Source organism: Centruroides sculpturatus, unplaced genomic scaffold (genome assembly GCF_000671375.1).
Source record: "Centruroides sculpturatus isolate CEXI.00-Female unplaced genomic scaffold, Cexi_2.0 scaffold228, whole genome shotgun sequence".
NCBI lineage: Eukaryota > Metazoa > Arthropoda > Arachnida > Scorpiones > Buthidae > Centruroides > Centruroides sculpturatus.
The window spans coordinates 491,263-517,417 of NW_019384467.1; the positions used below are offsets into that span (position 1 = coordinate 491,263).

The following is a 26,155-nucleotide window of genomic DNA, read 5'->3' on the forward strand; positions in this document are numbered from 1 at the left end:
TAAAAAAGTAATTATTTTACATATTATACATTACATTTCATTTGGTTTCTAAAATAATATTCAGATTTTAAAATGTATATATTTTAAAATCTGTATATAGTTTTGTATTTATAATAATTTTATGCCTATCTACTAAAAAATGCTGATACTTTAAAATGTGATAATTCCGATAAACTTTTTTAATAATAATTTTTAGTGCAACATACAGCCGTGATTTCTCACATTTCAAGACCATACTTTAAAAACTATATGAAGATTAAAAAAATTTTCAATAATCTGCACAGCTTATTTTAAATTGAATATTTTTGTGATATTATCATCATCATAATGTAAAATTTTGAGTTTTAATACAAAGTATTCAAATACATAATTTAATTTATTAAATTACAACTTATTATCAAACAATAAATAATTAAAATCAACAAATATTTACTTTAAATATAAATTTAAATACATAAAAATTAGCATTTGTATATACATAGTAAAGATAATGAAGTTTTTCTCTAAATTTTTCTATTTTTTATTATTTTAAAAACTTAATATTTCAAAGAATCGTCACAAAACTTTGTGTTTACCGTATTTACTCATGTATAAGATGATCTTGCATGTAGGACGAGGTGTGACTTTAAAGATCAAAATAAAGAAAATTAGATTTATTAATACAATTCTAATTTTATTTAGTTGAATCACAAATATGCACATAAATGCACACATTGTCCTGCAAAAATTACTAGCATTTTAAACTTTAAGGAAAAATCTTGTAAAATTGACAACATAATTTGTTCACATAAAGCTGGACATCGAGAACCTTTTTTGCCAATTCTTAACAGTCAAATCCACTCTCTGTCAATTATACTTATGAGTTTCTCCGAATTCTAATTTCTGAATAATCATCCGTTTTCACGTGGAAGTGGATTAGAACTTATATTGGGTTTCCGTGTGATTTTGGAATTTCAATTTGAAATTCAATTCAAAAGCTTTGCTTTTCCTATTGCTATTCAACTTTATTCCTGACAATACACAAGAATAATTTAAACAACTCAGATAAAATACTTTTGTTTTTAAACACAAGAGTGTGAGTATCTGGTAAATATGCAAATACTTGGGCCACAAAAATTATTGCAAAAACACCAAGAATCCTTCATTTGCGTGTATAGGATAACCTAGATTTTTGAAGCTGTGAAAAATGAATAAAAACCTCGTCTTATATGCAAGTAAATACAGTATATCATTTATAACAATAATTAATGAATTTAATATTGTATTCTGCAAGTTAAACATTAATGATTGTTTAGAAATTCTATATGAATATTATTTATTATATTTTTACATTTTAAACACAGAATGCAATATATGCATTTTATTATTGCAAAGTAATAATATATAGCATCCAAAGATTTAATTTTTTTTAAATATTGGAGATTCCAGAGATTCCATAAACATAATTTTAATATTTAAAAACCAAAACTTTTTGATTAATTACACAGTAAAAATTTCTCTTGTAATATATGTTATATGTATTAATAATATATACAGAAGTTATATATATATATATATACACACACACATAATTATTATATACATGTATTTATTAAATACAAGTTTTCTACATAAAAATCATTTTTATTTATGTGTTTATAAGGTTATTTATTCATAAAGAATGACAATATAGGCTGAAATGTCTTGATTTAATATATGATCTCTTAATATATATTTGAAAAATGTAGTAAAAATTTCCGTAATTCAACGTAAGAATATCCAACACAATACGATTTAATAAATGTAATCAAATCTTACCCCATTTTGGCACACTCTTTAGTCATCTATACATCAAACTACAATGAGACGACTGCAAAGATGTGTTTATGGAATGGTCGCCATGACAGTTGTCTAAATGAAGGACGGTCCGGAAGTGGATAGTCTTGCGGCTGCGCTCGGTAGTACTATAGACCGGAAGTTTCTAGGTGTCTTTTGCGCATGTGCAATTGACATCAGGAAAAAACGCGAGCGACGTTTTTCGTTCTCATCATGTATGATTGAAAAGAAGAAATAAAATAAAAAAAATAAAGAAAGAAAAAAAAAAGATACGACGAATCGAAACTTTTAACGACAACATTTTATGATCATTGCAAAGTTAATTTCATTTGTTTAAATTTAGTCTCAACGAAGTTGATGGCAACAACAACGGCACCGACGCCTTCGCAACCACTACCAGGTAGGCCTAACACTTTTTATATTCTCTCTTATTTCTTAAAATATGTACATTTGTATACACTCGTTTATAGTATTAACTGATTTCCTCCACGTATAATGAATATTATTAAGAAGTCGAAATTAATCAATACTTGTGACTGATGAATTGCCTATTTATTTTCTATGTCACAACTTTTCTTCTTTTACAATTTCCAGCAGAAGTAAATTGATTTAGTAATTATAAATATGTGTTATGTATTTAAAAAGAATCCTGGATTTTAGTGTATTAATTGAAAAATTAAACAGTAATTAATTGTAAATTATTCATGTAAATTCATTTAGCATTTCTTAATATTTGAAAATATCAACATAATGTGTTTAATATATGTTAAAGATTTCATTCCAATTAATATATTCCATTTGAAATATATAAGAAATTTTGCATTTTGAAATTAATTTTATTCAGATTGATGATGATAAAATTTCAAGGTGGTGTTTAAAAAATGTTATTAATCATTTGTTATATTCCTATCTAAGATATTTATTTACTTGATTATACATAAAAATATAGCAGAAAAATAAAGAACTAAGAATTATCATCATAAATAATACTAATTTGTCCAAATTAATAATAGGTTTGTAATAATTGTAAAAGAATTGCTTTTCGGGCAGAAATGATGATCGGCTAATTTGTCTGTATGTATTACTGTTATTCTACAGTTGGTGAATACTAGCAAGTGTTTGAGTTTCGAGATCTTGAGTGTCCCATTAATAAAAACAGTTCGAATAACTTTGAATACCTCTAATATTATTACAAAAAACCTCACACCTTTAAAATCAAGCAATGAATTTAATAAAATAAGAATATTATATTAAATTATTCTTATTTTATTAAATTCAGTGCTGGATTTCAAAGGTGTGAGGATTTTTGTGAACTATCTGTCCAATTAGTTCAAAATTTACCTCTAATATTATACCATATGTACAGAAGTGACTCTTCAGCCAGAGTTGCCAGATAGTTATTTTCAGATTCTGCAAAATTTTCTCAAATATAGAATTTCATTGAAAAATTTTTTGTAATAATATCAGTATTACAGATACAATTTTAACACTTCAACTTTTTACTGAAATACTGTTTTGTCTTTTACTGTATTCGTGCCATTACGTAAATATTTGGTTACTAGACTATAGTTAAATTTACCGAAATATGATGAATTTGTAAAAAATGTTCTAGTAACCAAATTTTTATTGATGTGATTTTTTTTAAGAGTTATTTATTGAATTTCTACATAATGAACATTGTATTCCAGAATTTGAAAATGTTGTATAAACTGGTTGGATACAACCATCTTTCTGGCATAGTACATTTATCCTACGATAGATGGCGCGCATTTACACGAGCATTCGAGCACAGTGTGTTCAATCGATTTCAAATTGTGAAGACCATTTCCCCCTTCAAAAAATTATGCATTTGTGAACTGTTATTTACGTTATTCGTAATAATGTTTCTTTAATCACTTTATTTCAACTTTTTTTTGCTAATTACATATTCGCTCGAACTTTGTTAAAACTTTAACTGTGTACCGAACAACAACCAAAGTTGTAGAAGGAAATTCGCCTATTTTACCATTCTAGGGATCCCCTTTTCCAAATTTTAATATCATCTAATAATTTAAAAAGACAAATTACAATAAAACGGTTTATTATCCAACTATCAGAAATTTTACAACATGCCAAGGAAGAGAGGAAGGAGCAATTAAATAATTAAAATTATAAAGGATTTAAAAATATATATAAAAATGGGGAATATTGCACTTCTGACAATCGCAGCGAGTGTGTGGGCTAAATTTGGAGAATCCGTGCTTCTCGCATGGACAACTGTATGTGGCCGGCTCACGCGTCGAAAAACCTTCCGATTTATTCGTGTACGCACCAGACGGAAAAACAAAAAATATCGTGTATCCGCAAGCGCTCCAATAAATAAATAGAATTGAAACGACACTTTGAAATGTTTTCCCAATGAAAATGAATAATAATAATAAGTTTCAATAAAAATAATAAAATGTAAATTGAATTTTATCATAATGAGTTTGTTTGAATTTCCTTTCTTCTGAGATTGCAGCAATACGCGACGGGTAAGCTAGTATTTATATATTAAGTAACATTTAACTTGAAAAATTATATTTAAAACTTTTATAGAAAAGTTTTGCATATTCATGTTAAATAACCAATGAAAAAATTCTAATTGTTTTATTTTAATAAATAAATTAATTCTTAATTCTAAAAATTTGCAATAATTGTTAATATAATAAACAAAGAATTTAACAAGACAATTATAGACCTACCCAGGATACAACCATCTCATGATAATACAAACTGCAGATACAATGATCGTATATTTCTACCCCTACCATGATCCAACTTAGCTATCCCCATTGATACAACAATTTATCTATTCCAGGTGTTGTCACCTATCTAATATTTCTGTCATGTGTCTGGGTGTTTGGTTCGAGACCAAAAATTAAGAAAATTGGACAAATCATCAATAAGTAATTTATTTTTTAATGATATAGCTGATTTTATAACTGATGAACAGAAACAGTCTGATAATTTAATTAACAAGTGATTTATAATAATATTTTAGAATAGAGGTCCAGAATCATGAGGACAGCCTTAATTTACGAAAAAAAAAATTTTTTTAAACAAAACCCAATTTTAACTTAGCTGTTTTATCTTTTAAGAAATGCTTGAGCAAGTAGAAAATATTTTGTGGTACTTTAGTATTTCTGATAAGTTTTAAAATTGACAGCCATCAGGAATTGTCAAAAGCACCTGTGATATCTAGAAATATTAACAGACACATCAATCTCTTCTTTCCTTGCTGTAATGTATCACACAATTTAACAAGGGCATTCTCTGCAGAATCCTCAGGTTGTGAAACTATATTGGTCAGTGCTCAAAATCTTTCCACAAAGTGAAATGAAAAATAAAAAAGGAGGGAATTTACAGAAAATGGCAATTCATGATACAACTACTATTTGATGGAACACACTATGTATATAACCTGGGGTATACCTGTATTAATGTTTTTGAAATATGATAATATTAACCATACCTGAACATTTTAATAATAATCTCTTGGTTAATAATTTTTTACAATAAAAGCAAACAAATATAAGTAATAAATTAGCAGAATTAAGAAATTTACAAGATTGAAGGCAAAGTCAATTTGATCATACTTTTTACTTTTATATAAGGTTGTTGTTATAGTATATAATAACATTCTGATAACTATATATATTTTAACAAGCTTAATTGAAAATTTCTCTATTTAGACAAACTAATAATATATGGGATGCAATAAAAAAGTTTAAAAACATTTAATATTTTAATAATAATAAGTTAAATTAGCATTAAATAAAACATGTATTTCTAAATTTTTCCTTTGAGAATCTGAAATTTCCTCATTTTTTCCCAGTTGACTTGACAAGTCTCCATTTTGGGGAAACCCCCCAATTTGGCAGCCTGTTTTCAGTACTTCTGGTTTGACTTGCCACAAGGAACGAAACACACTAGATCTTGAACATGTTAAAATGCTTATTTTCATAAATAAAAATCTGTAGTAGATAAAAATGAGAACAATCTTTGATTAATCTGTTATGGTTAAGATAACAGTATTAAAAAAATAGGTAATAAAAATGTCAAAATAAAGTTTGAAGTTTTATTTTTTAGAGTTTAGTAAATTGTTTTTTCTTTTTACTTTTCATTTTACATTAAAAAGTTATTAATATACAGAAATGCATAAAGCAAGTAAATAATAATTTTATTTAATATTTATTAAACTAAATAAGTTAGTAAAATTAATTACAGTACCTTATATAAGTATTTTAGGTATTTGAATATTCAAGATCTGGCTAATAATCAAATTTGAGAAGAATAATATTTTTACATCTCTCTTATTTATATATTCTAGAAGAAAGTAATCATCTAGAAATTACTTGAAAGTAACTTTTTAACATTCCATATAAAAATAAACCATTATTTTCTATTGTTTTTTGTTAACATGATTATAGATTTTTGTAAACTAATGAAAAATATGTTGAGACAAACATATGTTGTCTTAAAATATTTTGAACACAAAATCAAAATTCTAATTTATTTTTTTATTATTATTTCTATTAATGCAATACAAATATTTAAATTATAATTCTATGTAAATAGACAGCATTCTATATATTATCAAAATCTATAATCATATTTAAAGTATATGATTATATTATGATGAAGTTTAAAAAATTTTCAATTAAAAATGTAATGTAAAGGTACTTGTTATATTAAAATTTATTTTAAAATATGTATTTAATATATAATCATAATTCCTGTTAAAACTTTGCATTTAATAAAGTTTTAATTTCATAATTTATGAAAATGATTAATAATATTTAATTTCATTGAATATTTATTTATTATTTTTCCATCACTAATAAGAGAGACAAAAGCTTTCACACTTTGTTTCTTGTGTGAAAGGTTAGTGTATTTAATTTTATTAAATATACTAACCTTAAAAAAATTAAATACACTATATTCAGTTCAATATATTAACAATATGTTGATTAGAAAATTTTAACATTATGGATGCTTTCTTATAAAATTTTCATCATCACGTAATATCTAAAATTTGTTGTCTATAGAAATGGTTATCTGCAGTTTATTTTAAATGCTTTTTCATTTTTATATATATAAAAAATTTTTTCAAATCAAANATGACGATCTCGATTTACTAAACTTTTTCAAAAGTACTGTATTAGGTTGTAGAATTATTTTATGATAAAGTTGATCTATAGTATTAAATTGTATAAAATATTTAATGATAAAATCATTAGGAATAAGTACAATCAATTTTTTATTAGTCTTTAACTGATTAAAACTAAAGGAAAAAATTTTCTTGTTTCATAAAAAGAAATGAAAATAATTTATTATTATGTAAGTTTTTAGCAGTTTTCATTTTTCCTATATATAACTGTAACTAATATTTTGGTATCATCATATATCAAATATAGATATAACAGAAAGAGAAGCTTGAAAGCATTAGCTTTCATTTTGGGGCATACATGGTTTGTCCCAAAATTAAGTGTACTGGTTTTTTTATTTAATGACTATGCAGCATAACACATTATTAATTGGTATTTTCATGTTGCTAAATATCTTAGCAGCATATCTAGACCTGTTTCAAGTTGATCGGTTAAGTCAAACATGCACAATCTGTGTAATATAGTGGTTTTTTTTAACACATTGTTACGTTTGAAATGAGAAAAATCTCGAACAATGTTATGCTATCAAGTTTTGTGTGAAACTCAAGAAATCTGCTACCAAAACATTTTGCAGATTTAACCAAAGCATATGGAGATGCCACCTTATCAAGAAACATGGTGTTTAGATGGCATAAAGATCCAGGGTAAAGATGATGCTTATTGTTTTTTTTTTTTTTTTTTTATAGTTGTGCCCAAAGAATTTTTACTTTCAGGACAGACAGTTAATCAAGCCTTGTACAAAAATGTCTTGGAATGACTTTGAAAATGGATCAAGCAAGTCCACAGGGACATTGCAGAAGATTGAATGCTGCACCACGATAATGCGCCTGCTCACACAGCACTATCAATTCAAGAGTTTTTGGCCAAGAAAAAATCCTCACATGTCCACAACCTCCCTATAGTCTGGATCTAGTTCCATGTGACTTCTACCTATTCACTAAGATAAAATCCAAGTTGAAAGGTTATTATTTCGGGATAGTGGAAAACATCAAAAAAGTAGAATCAACGAACTAAACACCCTTACAGAAAATGACTTCACAAGTGTTACTATGACTAGTGGAAAAAACTTTGGAACCATTGTGACCTCACAAGGATCGTACTTTGAAGGAGATCATTTGTAGTTTTGATGTAACTCTTGTATGTTTTTGAAATTAAAAATCAGACACTTATTTTTGGGACAGACCTTGTATGTATCCAGCAGATACATGGCTTTTTTTTTTTTTTTTTTTGAATTTTTCAAAAATAAATAACAGTTGAACTGTGGACTTTGTAGTATTCTGCAACTGATATGTTCTGAAGTGATTCCTACGATGATTTTCAAGTTTATGACTTATTTTTAGAGAAATTTTACAAAAACAATACCTTACTACCACCTGCAGTAAATTCTCTTATAGCGTGACACTGTACTCTTGTGATTGTTATGTGCAACAATCATGATTCAATAAAATAACAATGTAGGATATTTAATCTTTATCACAATGCTACACATTCTATTTTTTTTCTCCTGGTTTCAATGGCCAGACCAATCATTATTCATTTCAAATAAGTCATTGCAACATGATTTTCTTGCTTTAGTGTTATTGCCCTGCTATCTCACAGTCAGAGCATAATTTGAAATTTAATACTTTCAATTTAGCAACAATTAAAATTTAGGTTATAGAAAACATTCTTCTGATATTATATATAAGATTTTTTTTAAATAGTGAGGGTTTTAAGGTAATTTGCAGAATATAGTCCTGATTTTCTCCCATCTGTAAGGGCATGTTCTTATATGGATGGAAACATGGTAGTTCATATTTTAAAGCAATCTTTTAAATTAGTATTAGACTTCATTAAAACATAAAGTTTTAATTTCTAAAAATTATAATAATAATAATGGGATGAAGTCTTTTTATTGGAAAAGATGTCATTGTAAAACAAAACAATCTTTTAAAGAAATTAATTTATTGAAATGTACTGTACATGTTTTTGAAGCTGTATTAGCCTGTATCAGGTACCCTGGAGTCATTTGACCCCAGACACAGTGTTTGAACACAGTGTATAAAATAAGAATGGTTAATTTTTGCTTTATGTATTTTCCTTTGCCAGTTCAATATTTCTATGCAAATGGAAGTAGACTTGCATTGCTTTATTAGTTTAGGATCCTTCACATTTTTTATGCATTCGGTGTCATATAGACTTTAAATGCTATGTAACACAAAAGATACTATAAAGTGGATTTTATGTTGTTTGTTAGAATAAAACTAGATATAGGTATTAATTACTTGTGTGACTTACTAGTGCAATTTAGGTCTAATTATGTTTGTTTTGGTATGAGTATTAGTTTCTTACTATAGTAGAGTCCCAGAAAATAGATTCCTGATCACTTGACATTCCATAAAACTCAATGTATCATTCAAAATAAATAAAAATATATGTAATTAACTTTCACCTCTATAACTTAACACTAGAATCAAGTAAGTTATTGTTCTTCACTGGTTACACTTGATTATAGCATCTATTAACAAAGCATATAACCCTTTTTTCATGTTGCCACTGCGAAATGTCACAATGTAAATGTCACTAACTCAAAAGTAGCCACTGAAAAGCCAGTATTTTATTAAAATTTAACTATAAATAGAAATATTCAGTGTTGGTACATATTTAATGTGTATGAATTTGTACATATAAGGCCCTTATAAAAATAATTAGCATTGTATCTGTAAAATTTTTAATAACTCATCATCTCAATCCACATTAAGTCAAGTTTGCGTGACTGCTTTATTGTAAGATTTTTTATATATTATCAAAACATTATAAGACATGCATTTCTCAAGAATATCTTACTCTGGAATTAAAGCAGATAGTCAAGTTTCAGAAGGTTTGGCACAACCAGAAAAAGGGACTAAGAGATTTCAAGAGGTCAACTTATCAATATGTCTTAGAAATGAAGACATCAAGAAAACTAGTTAGTGCAATGTATGAAATAGGTGTTTGCATACAAATATAAACATTCATTAACCTGATTTTTAGATTAAATATATAATCAATAATAAATAAAATTATAATTAAATTTAATATTTATAATTCAGTTTTTAAATCTATTAAGAGATGTCACCTCTAGGGCAAATTATTTGACATTTAATTAATAAATAAGTATGTTTACAGTAATCACAGTTAAATCATCTGTGGGAGTTGTGAAAATAAATAAATAATTTCTTTATGAATTATTTCAATAGATTAAATAAAAACATTAAAATTTTGGAATTCATTTGAAAATTAACAGTTTTTTTTGTCATTTAATAACTTAAATCTGTAAACAACTTTTTATAAATTAAATGACTACTTTAATCTTTGAACAAATACAAATAGTATCAAATTCATCTAATAAACAAAGCGATAATTACAAATACATCACACTAACCTTGTAAAAACTTGTAGAACACCTGAAGAAGAACCTAGAAATGGGTCGAAAACGTTTGTGATACGTTCTAAGTAGTATAACTACAAAGCTATACAAGGTTAGTGCGACGTATTTGAAATACAAATAGTTCTATCCTCCATAAACTGGACTGTTCTACAGCATCAAACACACCATCAGATCTAAATTCTGTCCAGTAAGAAAATTTAACACATTTGTAAATGTTTCTGATCATCTTCTGAGCTCTGTGTTAAATTTTATTATTTGACAGAATTTAGGATTTATGGTGTGTTCAATATTGAACAAATATATTTACTTATTAGTTGCCATTCAATAGAAAAATCAATAGGAAAAAATTTTATGCAGCTCATGCAAAGTTTTTCAAAAAGCTTTGATGTGTCCTACCAGAAGAAAAATCTGCTCATCATCTCTATTTTAATACACACAAGGAACTTATTCCTAACTGCCTTCAATAGTCCAATTGTAGTATTTTGCATTGTTTTGTAACATTTTCTACATCTGTATTGTAATTCATAATTCCTTATATAAACAATATTAGTTTTTAATTCATATTCCTTTGTGTCCTTATTATACAGTTTATTATGTAAGATGTCTACTAGGACTTATTTTATTAACAGGACTTATTATACCAGTGATCTGGTTCTGCAAATTTAAAAGAAGTAATCAGAAAAAATAGCCTTTATTTTTCACCTGTGTGAAAAATAGGCTATTTTTTCTGATTACTTCTCTTAAATTTGCAGAACCAGATCACCAGTATAATAAGTCCTAGTAGACATCTTACATAATAAATATTAGTTTTTCATATAATTACTAAACAACTGTAAATAATATTTTGAAAATTTAGTAGAGGATAATCAATGATAAGGCAAAACAAAATCAATTTAAATTAATACATATAGCTCTCAATCATCTGCTTTTTATGTGCACAATTAGCATTTTGAGATTACTGTCTGCAGTCTACCACTTTCTGCATTTGTCTGCTTTTTCCACTAATGCTCACAATTATTAATCTTTACAGGTATTGTTTTACATTTTGTTTTAGTAATAAAATTTTTTCTTTTGATGGAGTTGGATGGTTCTTTAAAAAATATAATAGCATTTTTATCATTCATTGGATGATTTAATTACAAATGTCTTAAGAACTTGAAATCTACAAAAGTTTTGAAAGAAATTATACAAAATGATAGATTGACTGCTCAACTGACAGAAGAGTCAAGTCTGGCAAATTTGTCTGCCAACCCAATATAATGGTGACCAACAGTTCTTGTCATGATAGTGTCAATCAGGCATCAAAACTAGATTTGGCTTTGTTATTGTAAAGCCAGCATTTAACTTTATGGATATACAGTATAGTCCAAATTAATATAAATATCAGATGAAGATTAGATATAAGTCTAGATAGCATATATACCACTCACCAAACCATCACCAGTTCATGTGATGGTTTGGTGAGTGAATAAAGATCTTTACAAACATTTTCATCTGTGTGAAATAGACTTCTTCAGGTCTCGACGACATCGAGGTTTGGTGAGTGGTATATTTACATTTACCCAGTTTTTGAGATATATAGTCTAGATAGCATAATTGATAAGATATCTGATATCTACAAGAAAAGTAGAAGTTGCAGATTTGAGCCCTGCTTCAGATCAATCTTTTCTTTCAGAATTTTCTAAATAATCTTATTAAATTTCAAAATGAATTTTAATTATTAAATCTTGTATAAGATGATAGCATGATCACTAATCTTTAAACCAGTTTACTTTATTTTATTAATTAAAAGTTAGATTAATTGCAACCCAAAAATAATCCAGCAATTTAGAGTTATGTTTGGCTGTTACATTATTCTTTGTATTGTATAAGAATGTTGTTTCTATAATTTTTTTTAATAAAATTTGCTATCAATAATTTCCTAAAAATTAAATTAAAATTATTAATTATTAAGAACCAATTTCTTTAAAAAATGTTTTTATTATAAATTAATATTTGTGTACTGTTATATTAAATTTTATTCACAATTAAAAATTTATAAAAATACTTGGTAAAAAAAAATTTAAGGAATTAGTAGAAACTGCCTTTAAAATGTAATCATCCTTTGTTTATTATGATTTTTTTAAGTTGATGAGAAACTATTATATTTTTAAAAAAACTTGAAAATACAACCAGAGTAGTGAGAACCAATGCAAGTTTATATTTAATTAGTAGAGGAACAAGAATTCAAGTTTATTGATTTATATTTAATTGACTGTATTTACTTTAAATAATTGGGAAGAACTCTTTGAATGCAAACTGATATAGAAATTTAGAATTCAAAACAAGTTTATTTTCAGAGCTACAAAAAAAGTCTTGTTTAACCTAAGTTATAACCCTATTAATAAAATGCATTTGATTTCAGAAGTTTTTAAATTAAGCTAATTTTATGGCAATATATTGGCATAATTTTAAAAAATTTTAAGAGTGATCGAAGCTAATTTTATTCCAGGTGAGTACATTACTTTTTTTGTTACTTTTATTTTCCATAAGTAGTTATCTTTATTAATAAAATTATTGTATTTAATAGAATATTTATTCAAAGATAAAATTTATATGAATATAAACATCTTCTGAAACCCGATTCATTACCATTAAGCCACTCCATCTACCGTATAATATTCAAATTATTATTGCTGGAATATAGCCCGATATTATACAGCAGTTGGTGTGGCTTTATAATTTAGAAGAATTTTATAAAATTTTTACTTTCATAGAAAATATTTTTTCATTAAAAAAGAAGAAAAATATATAACAGGTAAGAAGCAACATAGCAAATATTTAATTAATAAAATTTATTTTCTGGCATTATATTTTGTTCAAAATTAGAAAATGATACTAAATTCATTTAATCAGTAAGCCACTTTGTTAGTTTCAAAATATATATCTTCAGATGACAAAAATATATTTAATTAAATATAAGTTAAAGAGCCACTTATTGCAATCACTTTGGGACTAGCCTATACTGATAACAATAACTGAGATATAACATTGTAGTGAAAATTAATGGAAATTCTAATTTTATTGAATCTAATTTAGCTTAACAATTATTAATGAGTTGGTATGTATAAATGTTAACATAGCAAAATTGAAAAACTGATTTTTTTTATCTCTTAACTTGCCTAATGCTACAGTTTGATTTTAAAAGAATTTTCATCAGTCATTCTAAAAACCTTGAAATCATTCAATAGATAGGAAAAATATTAACCAAAAATTAGTATAACAAACCTGATATATGTGAGCAGTTTTAATTTTCATTTATACAGTAGGATCTTTTTTACAATAATTAAAAAGTAACCATGATGCTAAATTCTTTTAAGATTCACATAAAGAAGTTACACAAAATTTTTATTATTCATCTATTTTCACATCAAAGGAACAACAATTTTACCTGGTAAGTCAATTTTTATCTTGAAGCTCTTCTTCATCTCAATATGCTAAAACTGTTTAAAACTTTCACTGAAAAGACTCAAGATAAAGGTTTCATATTCCAGATAACATGGTTGTTTCTGTGAGGATCTAGAGTTAGAAGGAAAGTCATTTTTGGACAAATTAACAGAGAAGAGAAAAGATTTAGATTTTAATAGAAAATAATATTTTTAAACCTCAACAAATTTTACAAAAACGGATGTCAAAAGAAACTTTTGATTTTAGAAAGGAAGTTGATTTCCTTTCCTACGGCCAATTCATGAGATGAGTCAAAAATGCGAGCTTTCGCACATGCTACTTGGCCATCAGAGAAGGCCGATATAAAAGGGACATTTTCCTGCCATTCGGGGCAGTCTGTCGAAAGAGGTATTGCCATACGAAGAAAGTCCATCATACAAGTCTGTCATACAAGTTAGCTAATTGAAAGTCATAATACAGAGTCCTCCAAACAAAGTATACGGCAATATTGTCATAAGAAAAGTTATTAAAGGAAAGTGCTATAGAAAATATAAGAAGAAGAATATCCATAAATACAGAAGATTCTCATACATGGAAATATTGAAAGAACTGAGAAGGTAATATGATAACGATTAGATTGATGTGAACTCTCTCTCGCGCACCAGGTTTAATATAAGATTAGGTTTATGTTAGTTATTTAGATTTAGATTTAAGTACGATTTGTTTCCATTCATTTGTATACATTTGATATTTTTGATTTATTAAATGTTTTGGTTTATTTTATAAATATGGCTTGGTTAATGTTAGATATTCACACTTATACTTATTCAGGTTATTTGCGTTCCTCATACTCTAAACTCCTAGATAACGCATGTTAATCCGCGTGTAATAAAACTGATTAACTGGTGTCGGGGATCCTGATAAGGAAAAGGGTGATTACGTGATCATCTAATTCTGCTTTTGTTTTACTTCAAACTGTAAGTCCTTCCGCACTCGATTTCTTTGATAGAAAAGCCATTCTTTCAGACAACCCGAGAGCTATTCAAATGGATAGCTGCCAAATAAGTGATACAAGAGTCTTAACTACTCCATATCCCTGGCTAGTCTCTCACATTTCTATGATGTGAAAATGGATGTGTATCTTCTTTATATAACTCTTAAATGACAATAGGATTTTGTTTTATGTAGATTCATTTCTTTGCAGGAAGTAAATGGTTAGGTTAATCTTTGGATGCATGTGGGTAATTATTATACATCTGGTACGTTCTAAAAGTTTTGGGACTTGGTGTATAGTTCCTTACCTTAAATAGTTAAAACACTGATGCACAACTATCTTCAAACTAATATCCTTGGGCATTGATACATTTTTTCCAGTACTTGCACAGCTTCTGGAAGCATTGCTGTAAGCCATCTTTTGCAACCATTTGCAATGTCTCCTATGATGCTGCTTTTACCACATTTTATTACTCAGATAATGTCAAAATGATCTTGGGTTGTGTGATGGATGGACTCTTGCAAACACCACATATCCAGAAGTAAAATATAGTGTTTAAATGAGTTTATCTATACATGTTTTCTGTAATTGTAAAATATACTATAATTACTCAAAACAAATCTTTGACTATCCAGTAAAAATTATTTAATTGAATGAATGTTTGTTAAAACATTCAATTCAAGATCGTTCAATTAAATAATTTTTACTGGATAGTCAAAGGTTGTTTTGAGTGATTGATATTTCTCCAGTATCTGTAAAGGTGTCTATATACTATAATTGATATTTATTTTATCACATGAAGTAAAAATGATTTCCTGAGATGTGCACTTTGATATATATGTCTGTAGTTTTTAAAACTTATTTTTCTTCACAATTCTGCTAATCTTCACTGAACTTTTCATTGATCTAAATAAACAACCATGTAATATTACTTTGGAATAGAATGTACTGTAGTACATTTAAGAAGAAATCAATTTAATATTACAATATATTTTAAATTGTAGTAATAGTTGTTCTGGGATAACTTGAATAAGTTTATCAACACCATTATTTAAGCTAATATTTATACATGAATTTATTGTTTTCAGGATAGAATCATTCTGTCTTTAGATCTCAACAAAAATAAACCAACATTGAAAATACTAAAATACAAGGTAATGCATTGTTCATAAACAGAATAAACAGCATGCTTTGAACAGTTTAAGTTACTTCAATTTGTTCTGATTTTGAATTTATCTTATTTAAACAATATTAAAAATAAATTAAAAACTTTTCAGAAACTAGAAAAATAGATCAATAGAAGAAGAAAACCTTAAAGTTTAATAAATTTCAACACAACATTTAATGTCTTGACAAATGTTTTAAGTGCAATTTTTAGATCAGCTTCAGGTCAAAAAATCACAAACATGCAGTTACAAATTTTTGAATTTGTAATATAAATTATGGAATGCTTGTACATTCTAAAATAGTGTGTCAAAACTGTATGTTTGTGATTTTCTTTTTTTTAAATCTGAAATTGGCCTATGAATAAGGCAAAAATGTTTATCAAGTTGTCTTCTTCTGTTAAACATAACAAAGCAAGTAATAAATAAATTAATTAATCACAGCACAAAATATTGCCTGCCTAGATTTTAACAAAAACAAAATGCCTATGTCTGAGATTCCAAATGACTAAACTTGTACAAATATAAGTATCTAAACCAGTGTTTCTCAATGGGGGCGATATTGCTCCCATGTAGGCGTTTTTCCATGTTGAGAGGGCGATTAGTAACAATTTATATTTTGGGGGCGAAAAACAATTTTCTGGGCGATATAGTAGAACATTATATTAATAAAAATTAGATATTTTATTCATTATATTGTACAATAATTAAACAAATAACATTATACTAGTCACTAGTCTATTCAATGCAGTACGAATTTGGCATTAGCCTTGGCCCTCGGCATCGGAATTTTGAAGTGAAGGGAGCAGTACTACATAGCGGTTTTATCGAAGGGGGCAATGATTTGTTAGAGGTTGAGAAACACTGATCTAAACTCAATATTTACATTAAAGCCAAATGTTGCCAGATTAGATCAGGCTATATTACTGCTACTATTAATACTGTAATAATTGCTAAATAATTTTACCTAGAGGTAGGCATTAGGTGCCATCTTTTGATAAATTTAATAATTATAATTAAATTAATATTTTAATAATTAATTTAGAAGGTTCTGGTCCCTAATACATACCTCTAGAACAAATTACTTAGCATTTAATTATTAATTGTTGCAGTAATATAGCCTGATCTAATCCAGCAATCTTTTGGCTTTACTAAACTCATATGCTGAATTTTCAGGAAATTGTGAGGGCACTGTACTTTCAAGCATCATGTAATTAGCACAATTCATCAAAATATAAATGTAGAATGAATAGAGAGGTTGTGGCCGAAGTTCAAACTTTAAACTTGTAGGGCAAGCAGAAGTACATGTTTGATTGTTAATTATATTATATCGTTAAGCTTATATTGTAGTGAAAATAATTCAATGAATCATACAACACCTAATGCTGAGAACTGTTTATTTAACAGGCATTAATGTTTTCAACCCAATATGATGGGCCATCTTCAGATGCCCATCATATATCTATATCCAAAAAAATGTATCCATTCATGACTTTTTTGCTCTAGTTTAAGTTTTAATCCATTGTTGTTGCAATTGTTGATTATCTGTAAAAAAACTCTTGTATTCTCCTGTTGTTGTTCCAAATAATGCACACATCATCTACAAACCTTCTGTAAAATACAATATTCATCCTGAACCCATTGATAATGTTCTTCTCCAAGTTCCTATGCAACTTGGAGAAGAACATTATAGCAACAATGATGGATTAAAACTTATACTAGAGCAAAAAAAGTCATAAACGGATACATTTTTTAGATATAGACATCCAATTGAAAGGAGATGGTATAACAACAGGTATCTACATAAAACCAACACAGCTAACTCAAACAACCCCTACAGATACAAACTGTCTGCCTTTCGTGCACTCATTAGAAGAGTATATTAATATTGCTCTAATGCACAGGACAAGATCAAAGAAATTAATAGAATCAAAGAAACAGCTTCAAACTTGGGATATAAAAAGAGTTTAATAGAAGGACTAATTAAAAGATACAAAGGAGGCAATATAATAAGAACTCAAACAAATCGGTTTAAAATCTCCAAGTTCACTTATAATTGAAACATCAAGAACATCATGAAACAAGTGTCGGACAAAAAACATTCAAGAATAGTTTTAAAAAGAGCGCCTAGCGTATACAGTATTTTAAGAAATGGTAAGGACATGATTAAAAAAGAAGAAAGAGCAGGCATATGTAGAATTCCATTTGAAAATTAGGAATTAAGAAGGACTCACAAGTTATTGGTGTCACAAGAAGGAATTTGGCTATCAGACTTAAGGACATAAATATGACATTAATAAGGGGCACTGAAACACAGTATTATCCTGTATGGTGCAAGCAGATGACTTTGTGATTAAATGGAATGAAGCGACTATCATCAAGGCTATGCATTCCCCATCATTAGCATTGCATCAATAAAAAATAGAAATTTATAAAAGTAAATTAGCGGATGGTTATATAAATGCCAGGGATGTGGATGGACTATCTTCCGCAAGGAAATTCTACCTAAAACAAAAACTAAAGCACAAAAATTCTTAGTCCACATCTGCCGTATACATTTCTGTGTATTTGTTTCATTTTATTTTATTTTATTTTTATGTCGTTATTGTATTAGTTCATTTAGTATATTTTGTTTTATTTTATTATTTATTTGTTAATTTATCTAGTATTTTGTTTTTAAATTTAAATGTAAAAGTGTTCGAACGTTCTGTCGTTTAAATGTTATGTTAAATATGTTTGAATTTCCATTGCATCTGAAGATTGCCCATCATATTGAGTTGAAAATGTTAATGTCTGTTAAATAAACAGTTCTCAGCATTAGTTGTTGGATGATTCATTAAGTATTTTAAAGAGCTGAGTTTGATATTTGGTTAGAAAAGAATTCATTTGAAATATCTATAGTGAATTTAATAAAAGAAAAAAAATACATAATTTAAAAAATAGTAATAAATTAATCTCAATACAACAATTTATTTAATCATTTAATAAATACAAAATATGAACTTTTTGAATAAATACTATAGTGTGCATTTTGTTTACATTAATTAAGCTACAAATATAAGCATAATGATAGCTTTTTAAGATCAGAAAAAAAATGAGTAACCTTTATTAATTATTTTGATAATAAGGTCCCATGATGATGATAAAATTTAAAAATATAAAAAATTGTGCAGTGTTATACATTATATGTCAGAAATGCCTATGTATGTCAAACAGATTGTTTTTATATAGGTATATTGATAAGATAGTAAACAGAGCCACTGATCAAAGCCAAATGACTGCTGTAATTCATCAGGCTATTTTTTGCTACTATTAATGATTAAATTTAGGTAATTTCTTACTAGATATAGGTGTAAGGCACCATCTCTTATTAAATTGAATAATTATAATTTAGTAAGTAGTTTAGGATATTCTGGAAGAAAATTATTGGTATGGAGCAGGACTCAAACCTGCAACTCCCACTTACCATGTGGATACGTTTCCATTTATACTGCATTGACCTCCAAACAGTTATCTGTTTCCAAACATATTTTTCAATTTATTTCAGATTGTAATAATTACTCATGCGTAATAAAATATTAAAATGTATTTAATTTTGAGTTGTGTCTACTATTTGTTTGTAGTAACAGTTTTTTCTTTTTCAGGAGTACTAAAAATAAATATATTGGAAACTGAAGAATCAGAAAAGAAAAACTTTATTCAAGTTTTAAAATCAGGTTCTTGTTTAGAATCAACAAGAAACAAATAACATTATTTTAAAATGACAATATTTTAAATGGTTCTCTCTCAATTCTATCTAAAAACATTATATATTTACATTATTATTTATGTTAATACAAATGAAGAAAATATTATCTGATGATTAAATGATTGTAGTGGTGGTAGTGATGATGATTGTAACAGTAGTAATATAAAAACGCATAATTGCATAACTTTGTAGTTTTGAATTTAATTTTAATGCAAAACTTTTTATTTTTATGGAAAAGCCTATTACTTTGCTGTTAATATGATATAAGATTTGAAAAGTATTTTAATAAGCGACTTCATAATAAGGCTAATACTGTTAAATAAGACAGATTATTATGTTTCACAATATTTTTTCAATTTATAAAAAAGTTTTCATTTATCTGAAGTGACTGATCTATTTTATTAATTACTCAGCTTTGTTTTCCAGTAAGAATAGGAAAAATAGTAAAATAAGATTGTCAGAAAAAGTGTTTAACTGTTAAATATAGGACACTTTCGTGTTCCGGCATTATTAACAGTGATTTGTTGAATTTCAGATATACTCGCTAGTACTTTCAACAGTTTACAACTGCCATCCTCAGGCAAAATCGAATACCTTTATTGTCAAGTTGACAGCTTTTAATGGACTTTTCAAATTACATAATGCACTTGGTTGGAATATAGAACAAAACATTAAAATTGAATAATTAAATATTTAAAAAAAAAAGTGCAGTAATAATGTAAACTCCCCAAAACATATAAATAGTGAGTAATGGTGTCGTGTATGGTAGTGGTAAAAAATTAGAACACAAAATTATAACTTGGATTGTTTAAATAAAGTTATCCATAGCTGTGATATTTCCAATGTCGGTGCATTACACTGCAGTGCAGTGGATATGTAAAGGTTCTCCCATATGAATATTTGTCTATGATCATTGCACTGCTTAAGCAATTTAGTGTGGTTCCAAAGTGGAAGATAATCTTGGTCTAGAACCTTTTTCGCTAATTCTGTTGCTGGTCTGTTATTTCTAATGTCCTCATGATGTTCAAGGATGAGGGACAGTATAATTCTGGTGAAAGCTACAATATAGATAATTTCCTCCCCTGATATTGTATGCTTTAATGGAATTTTATAAACCTCCAATTTTTCATTCAATGTGAGAGTGTCTCTATTGTTGCACAATGTTCTTCGTAGTGATGGTTGAAGAGTTATAGGTAATATAAAACCATGCTTTCTAAATATATGTGCTATTTTTAGTGAAATGGTAAACAGACCAGCAAGAGAATTAGTGAAAAAGGTTCTAGACCAAGATTATCTTCCACTTTGGAACCACACTAAATTGCTTAACTAGTGCAATGATCATAGACAAATATGAAAGAACCTTTACGTATCCGCTGCATTGCCATGTAATGCACCGACATTGGAATACCACAGCTAGATAACTTTATTTAAACAATCCAAGTTATAATTTTGCATTCTAATTTTTATTACTACCATGCACGGCACCATTACTCACTATTTATATGTTTTGGGGAGTTTACGTTATTACAGCACTTTTTTTTTTTTTTTTTAAATATTTAATTATTCAATTTTAATGTTTTGTTCTATATTCCAACCACGTGTATTATGTAATTTGAAAAGTCCATTAAAAGCTGTCAACTTGACAATAAAGGTATTTGATTTTGCCTGAAAACAATGGTTGTAAACTGTTGAAAGTACTAGCGAGTATATCTGAAATTAACAAATCACTGTTAATAACGCAGCAACACGGAAGTGTACTATATGTTCATCATGTTTAACTGTTTTCTGTTTTATCAGAGAACTTAAAATTGTAAATAACTTAATGTCTCTAGTACTTCTGAGCTTTTCAGCTCATTTTCAGAGGAATATTTATAAGAAAATTATTACAAATAAAATTACTTTTTTTCATGCCAAAGTTTTTTTTAATACAAGAATTGTTTTTAGCTTATCTTAGGTCATCATTAGCTTATAGATACAAATACTTGAGATATGCCAAAAATGATATTGTATAAAACTTTGACATGTGGGAAAAGCAAAAAATTAATTTTAATTCTAATAGTTTCAAACATAACATCAGGATTTATCGAATTTGAAGAAAGCATAAAAGAATGCTTTAAACTCAACAATTTTAATTTAAAGTTTTCAAATGTAAATCAAAATTTTACTTTTTAACCTTATTAATTTTAGTAAAAGAAAGTAATTGTTCTAATAACAATGTATAAGTTTTTTCAGCAGATTATTAATGTGTATGGACTCTAACAATAAATAATATTGAAGTATCCTCTCTGATTATATATATAATATTGTAGAAAAGGAAAATGAACTGACACAAAAGACAATTTTTAAACCTTTGATTGTTTTGGAATTGAAAGGCATTATGACTGATGGTATGAATGGAAAAAGTCATATATATGAGTTAGTGGTTTTGGGATGAAGGATGACCTGTTAGTCTGTTTAAGCACCATTTATTGAAAGAAAGATGTTGTCTTTTACTTCCATGACTATTATGTATATAACACAGGAAAGTATTGGAATCGTATCAAATCTGATTCTTAAGACAGAAAATGAACAATTCAGTTAAAAATAATTGTTTTACAAAATTATTAAGGAAGGGGTGTTAAGATAAATGGAAACCTTCAGGACAAAAAAGTTAATTGCATCTCACATCAAATAATGATGTAGTGTAATGTTACAATGTAACATATTTTATTGAATGGTGTTAAAACCAACATTTTATTCAAAAATTGCAAGTACTTTTGATAGTTTACAACTATCATCTTCAGTTAGACTCAAATTGAACAAGATTTTTCCTTCTTCAATTTGAGTCTAATTAAATCACACTAAACCTGCAGGACACCCTCATTTCTACAAGTGAAATTATTTACAGTTGATTTTGTAGTTTGATGCAGAAACACTTATTCAATTCAATTCAATTGGAACCAATATGAAAGTAATTCTTATAACAAGTAATCATAAACAATTGTTTCTAGACTTTTTTCCCAAGATACCATTTGAACATTAACAAATTTACACAACCTTAATATTGAATGAATACACAAAACAATTTATTTGATATATTCTAATTTTATATAACATTTTATTTCTAACTTTTTCCTAAAAAAATAACATAAAAATAATGAAAGTAATTTTTTAAATTTAATTCAATCGTTTTGAGAGGCCATGCATTTTATCACAAAAACTCATTAAATCAAAGGTTTAATTTTTGAAATACTTTACCAGATATTTTTTGAAAAATGTAAAAGGTTTTTGATATATATTAGTTTATTTTATTTAAAGTGTCTTCAGGTACTTCAGGCCAGCAAGGATAAGTGCTGCAAGTTTTAAGTTCTAGTTTGCTAAAATGTCACTAGAAATTATTCTAAATACAACCTCACCATAAACTGGAACTGTAATATTCGTAAATCACACCTAAATTCAAAATTTCCAGCAAATAAAAGTCAAAAACACATATCAAACGTTTTCGGCCACTAAATTTATCGGCCTTCCTCCGGAATTATTAACTGGAAAAACCATTCTATAAGTAGAACTTCGCTGCCTTTTAAATTTTTTTAAAAGAACGAAAACGGCTGTGACGTATCATGTATGACGTATATTATGAGTTTAGATAGCGTTTCCACGCTGACGATACAGGAATGACATCCGTGTTGATGCAGTTTCCACTCATGCTCGCCTTGTAGATCTCTACTGCTTCTACAATTTTTATTTTTTTTCCGGGGATTTCCCCCTGTTGGGACCAAGCCAAGCTAATACAGGAGGAAGGCCGATAAATTTAGTGGCCGAAAACGTTCGATATGTGTTTTTGATTTTTATTTGCTGGAAATTTTGAATTTAGGTATGATTAGAAATTATTCTTATTAATTAATGCTCATTATCCATTTCTTATATGAAAATCTATGTTTTATAAATTCTTCAGCATATTTTCTTTTTTTATGATTGTCTTTTTAGAAAATTTAGTTACTTTTAAGCATATTTTTAATGCTAGCAATGTGGGTTTTTTTCCATACAGATTTCTAATTCCATTCATTAATAATCTATTGGTCTGTATTTCTGGTTGAAACAATTAATAGCATAAATATGTTAATAGTTTTGTGATAAGAAAAGTATGATTTATGTTGTTTGAATTCATTTAACATATTTAAAACTCCTCATTATTATATACATATAGAGCAGCAATACAGGTGATATAGATTTGCAGCAATAAAATTTACACATTTACCAGATCTAGTATACAACATTTCTCAGACAGTCTTGTAGAGTTTTCACGTTATTATTGTATGTTTCTACTACTGAAAAGGAACTGTTAAATAATACAGTTTGAAATGCATATGGTATAAGTACAGTACATCTCTTTGATAATAAAAAAGGACTGTTGAAGAAAAGATCAGTGTAATTTTGTTATATTTATTGTTTTAAAGTGACTCTTATTTTGAAAATTTTTAAAAAAATTATATATATATAAATATACCTTTTTTAAAATATAATTAATGTTTTTAATGTTAGTCAGCAGTTCGATACAAAATTTATTGCAGTTAATTTATATTTTTTACTAGCAGATGTCCAACCATTCAAAAAGAACAATAAACATTAAAATGAAATTCAAATAAACTAACCCAGCAAAATGTAATTCAAATTAAAATGTAAACCACACTCTATCAAATGTTATAGAGGGTTAAGAGTGTATTATTTTAGCCTACCATTGTCATGTTTATCATAAAGTTTAAATAAATTATGATAAGAAAAAAGAAAAAGCAACAAAGCAGAATAAAAATGACAAAAATTTACTTTGAAGGAGGAGAAAAGCAAATTAATCTTATTTAATTTCATATAACAAAAATAAAAATAAATGGACAATCAGATTTTGAGGCAAACTGACTAAATATTTCCACTTGGCACTCTGGAAAACACCTGTTCATGTTTTGTACTTGTTAAGAATGCAATACTAAGATGTGATCAATAGGATGACTATCACGCCAAAATATTGTATAATAAAATAAAGACACTGAGTTCGGTGTTAAATGCATACATTTCCTTATCGCAAGCACTTTCGACGAACTTATAGTCGTCGAAAGTGCTTGCGATAAGGAAATGTATGCATTTAACACCGAACTCAGTGTCTTTATTTTATTATAAATACTAAGATGGTACAGAACAGTGCAATTTTATTGGTCATGTTGACCAGAATTTTTTTCTTTTTTTTTATTGAAAATAGTCATTGATTTTCATCTGTACAAGAAAATAATTCAAGACATCCAAATTTTTTCTAATGTTAACTCTAATGTAACATTCACAGCCAAATATTAAATGGTAATCTGCTGTGATTTTATTTGTTACTTTTTTATACAAATACAATAGACGTTTGAATAAATTAATTATGTTTTAAAAACATAAATGTATTATGCAACATAAAGTAACAATAAAATTGTATTGTTCATTTATTACACATTAATCTTAAAATATCAATGGTTTTAAAGATTTGAACATTGGTTTTTATCCTGAATATATTTATAAAATAGCAACTGCACACCGGGTTGAATAAAATAAATATGACTTACATGAACCTATAACCGATGTGTATCCAATTAATCTTTCATAGACGAACGTTTTCTTAACCCCTTCTGGGCTCTTCTTCAGGTGAAATAGCTGGATCGAACACCATAAAAACAAAATTTGAATAAATCCGAACTCTGTTGAGTTTGAATCGTTCGCTTACTTAGTCATGTGTTATGTTTGAAAGTGTTTGGAGTTAACGATCAATGTTCAAATTCAAGAGAAAGATATTATTATGATATTTAAAAACGTGCTAAAATGGCTGGAAGAGATGGAAATTTTTAGGGCATACGACACATCCACTTGTATTAATTCAAGGGACGAAATCTGACTTTCCATGGCATGGCAAACCTACTACATACAGAGTAACAACGAAATAATATTTATTAAGTGTTAAAATATAATAAAATCTACAGTGGAACATGTGAGAACAACATTAAATAAATAATTATGTATCTCACAAGCATGTTTTTAAATATCATAATAATATCTTTCTCTTGAATTTGAACATTGATCATTAACTCCGAACACTTTCAAACATAACACGTGACGGAGTAAGCGAACGATTCAAACTCAACAGAGTTCAGATTTATTCAAATTTCGTTTTTATGGTTATAGGTTCATGTAAGTCATATTTATTTTACTGAATATATTTTCCATTAATTAAGAAATTTTGGCATTTTTCTTCTGTATGACTATTTTAAGCAATGGAATTAATTCTTATAAATGGAATTATTTTGAATGCAATCAAAAAAAACTTTGATTGCATTCAAAATTTCTACAAAAATATATAATATAGATACAAAAGTGAAAATTTATTTTAAATTTTAATTAACAAAATAT

General features: G+C 27.1%; 1 protein-coding gene across 2 annotated transcripts in view; it reads left to right on the forward strand.

The window, feature by feature from the left end:
- The first annotated feature begins 1,976 nt into the window (after nt 1–1,976).
- LOC111621066 (aryl hydrocarbon receptor nuclear translocator homolog) overlaps nt 1,977–26,155 on the forward strand; it is a 152,498-nt gene continuing 128,319 nt past the window's right edge. Inside the window, exon 1 of one of the 2 annotated variants that reach the window (XM_023363120.1) lies at nt 1,977–2,215. In XM_023363120.1, coding sequence (XP_023218888.1) covers nt 2,173–2,215 — 43 coding nt within the window. In that variant the 5' untranslated portion in view covers nt 1,977–2,172. The remainder of the gene's footprint in view (nt 2,216–26,155) is intronic. The other variant, XM_023363122.1, reaches the window with a different exon arrangement.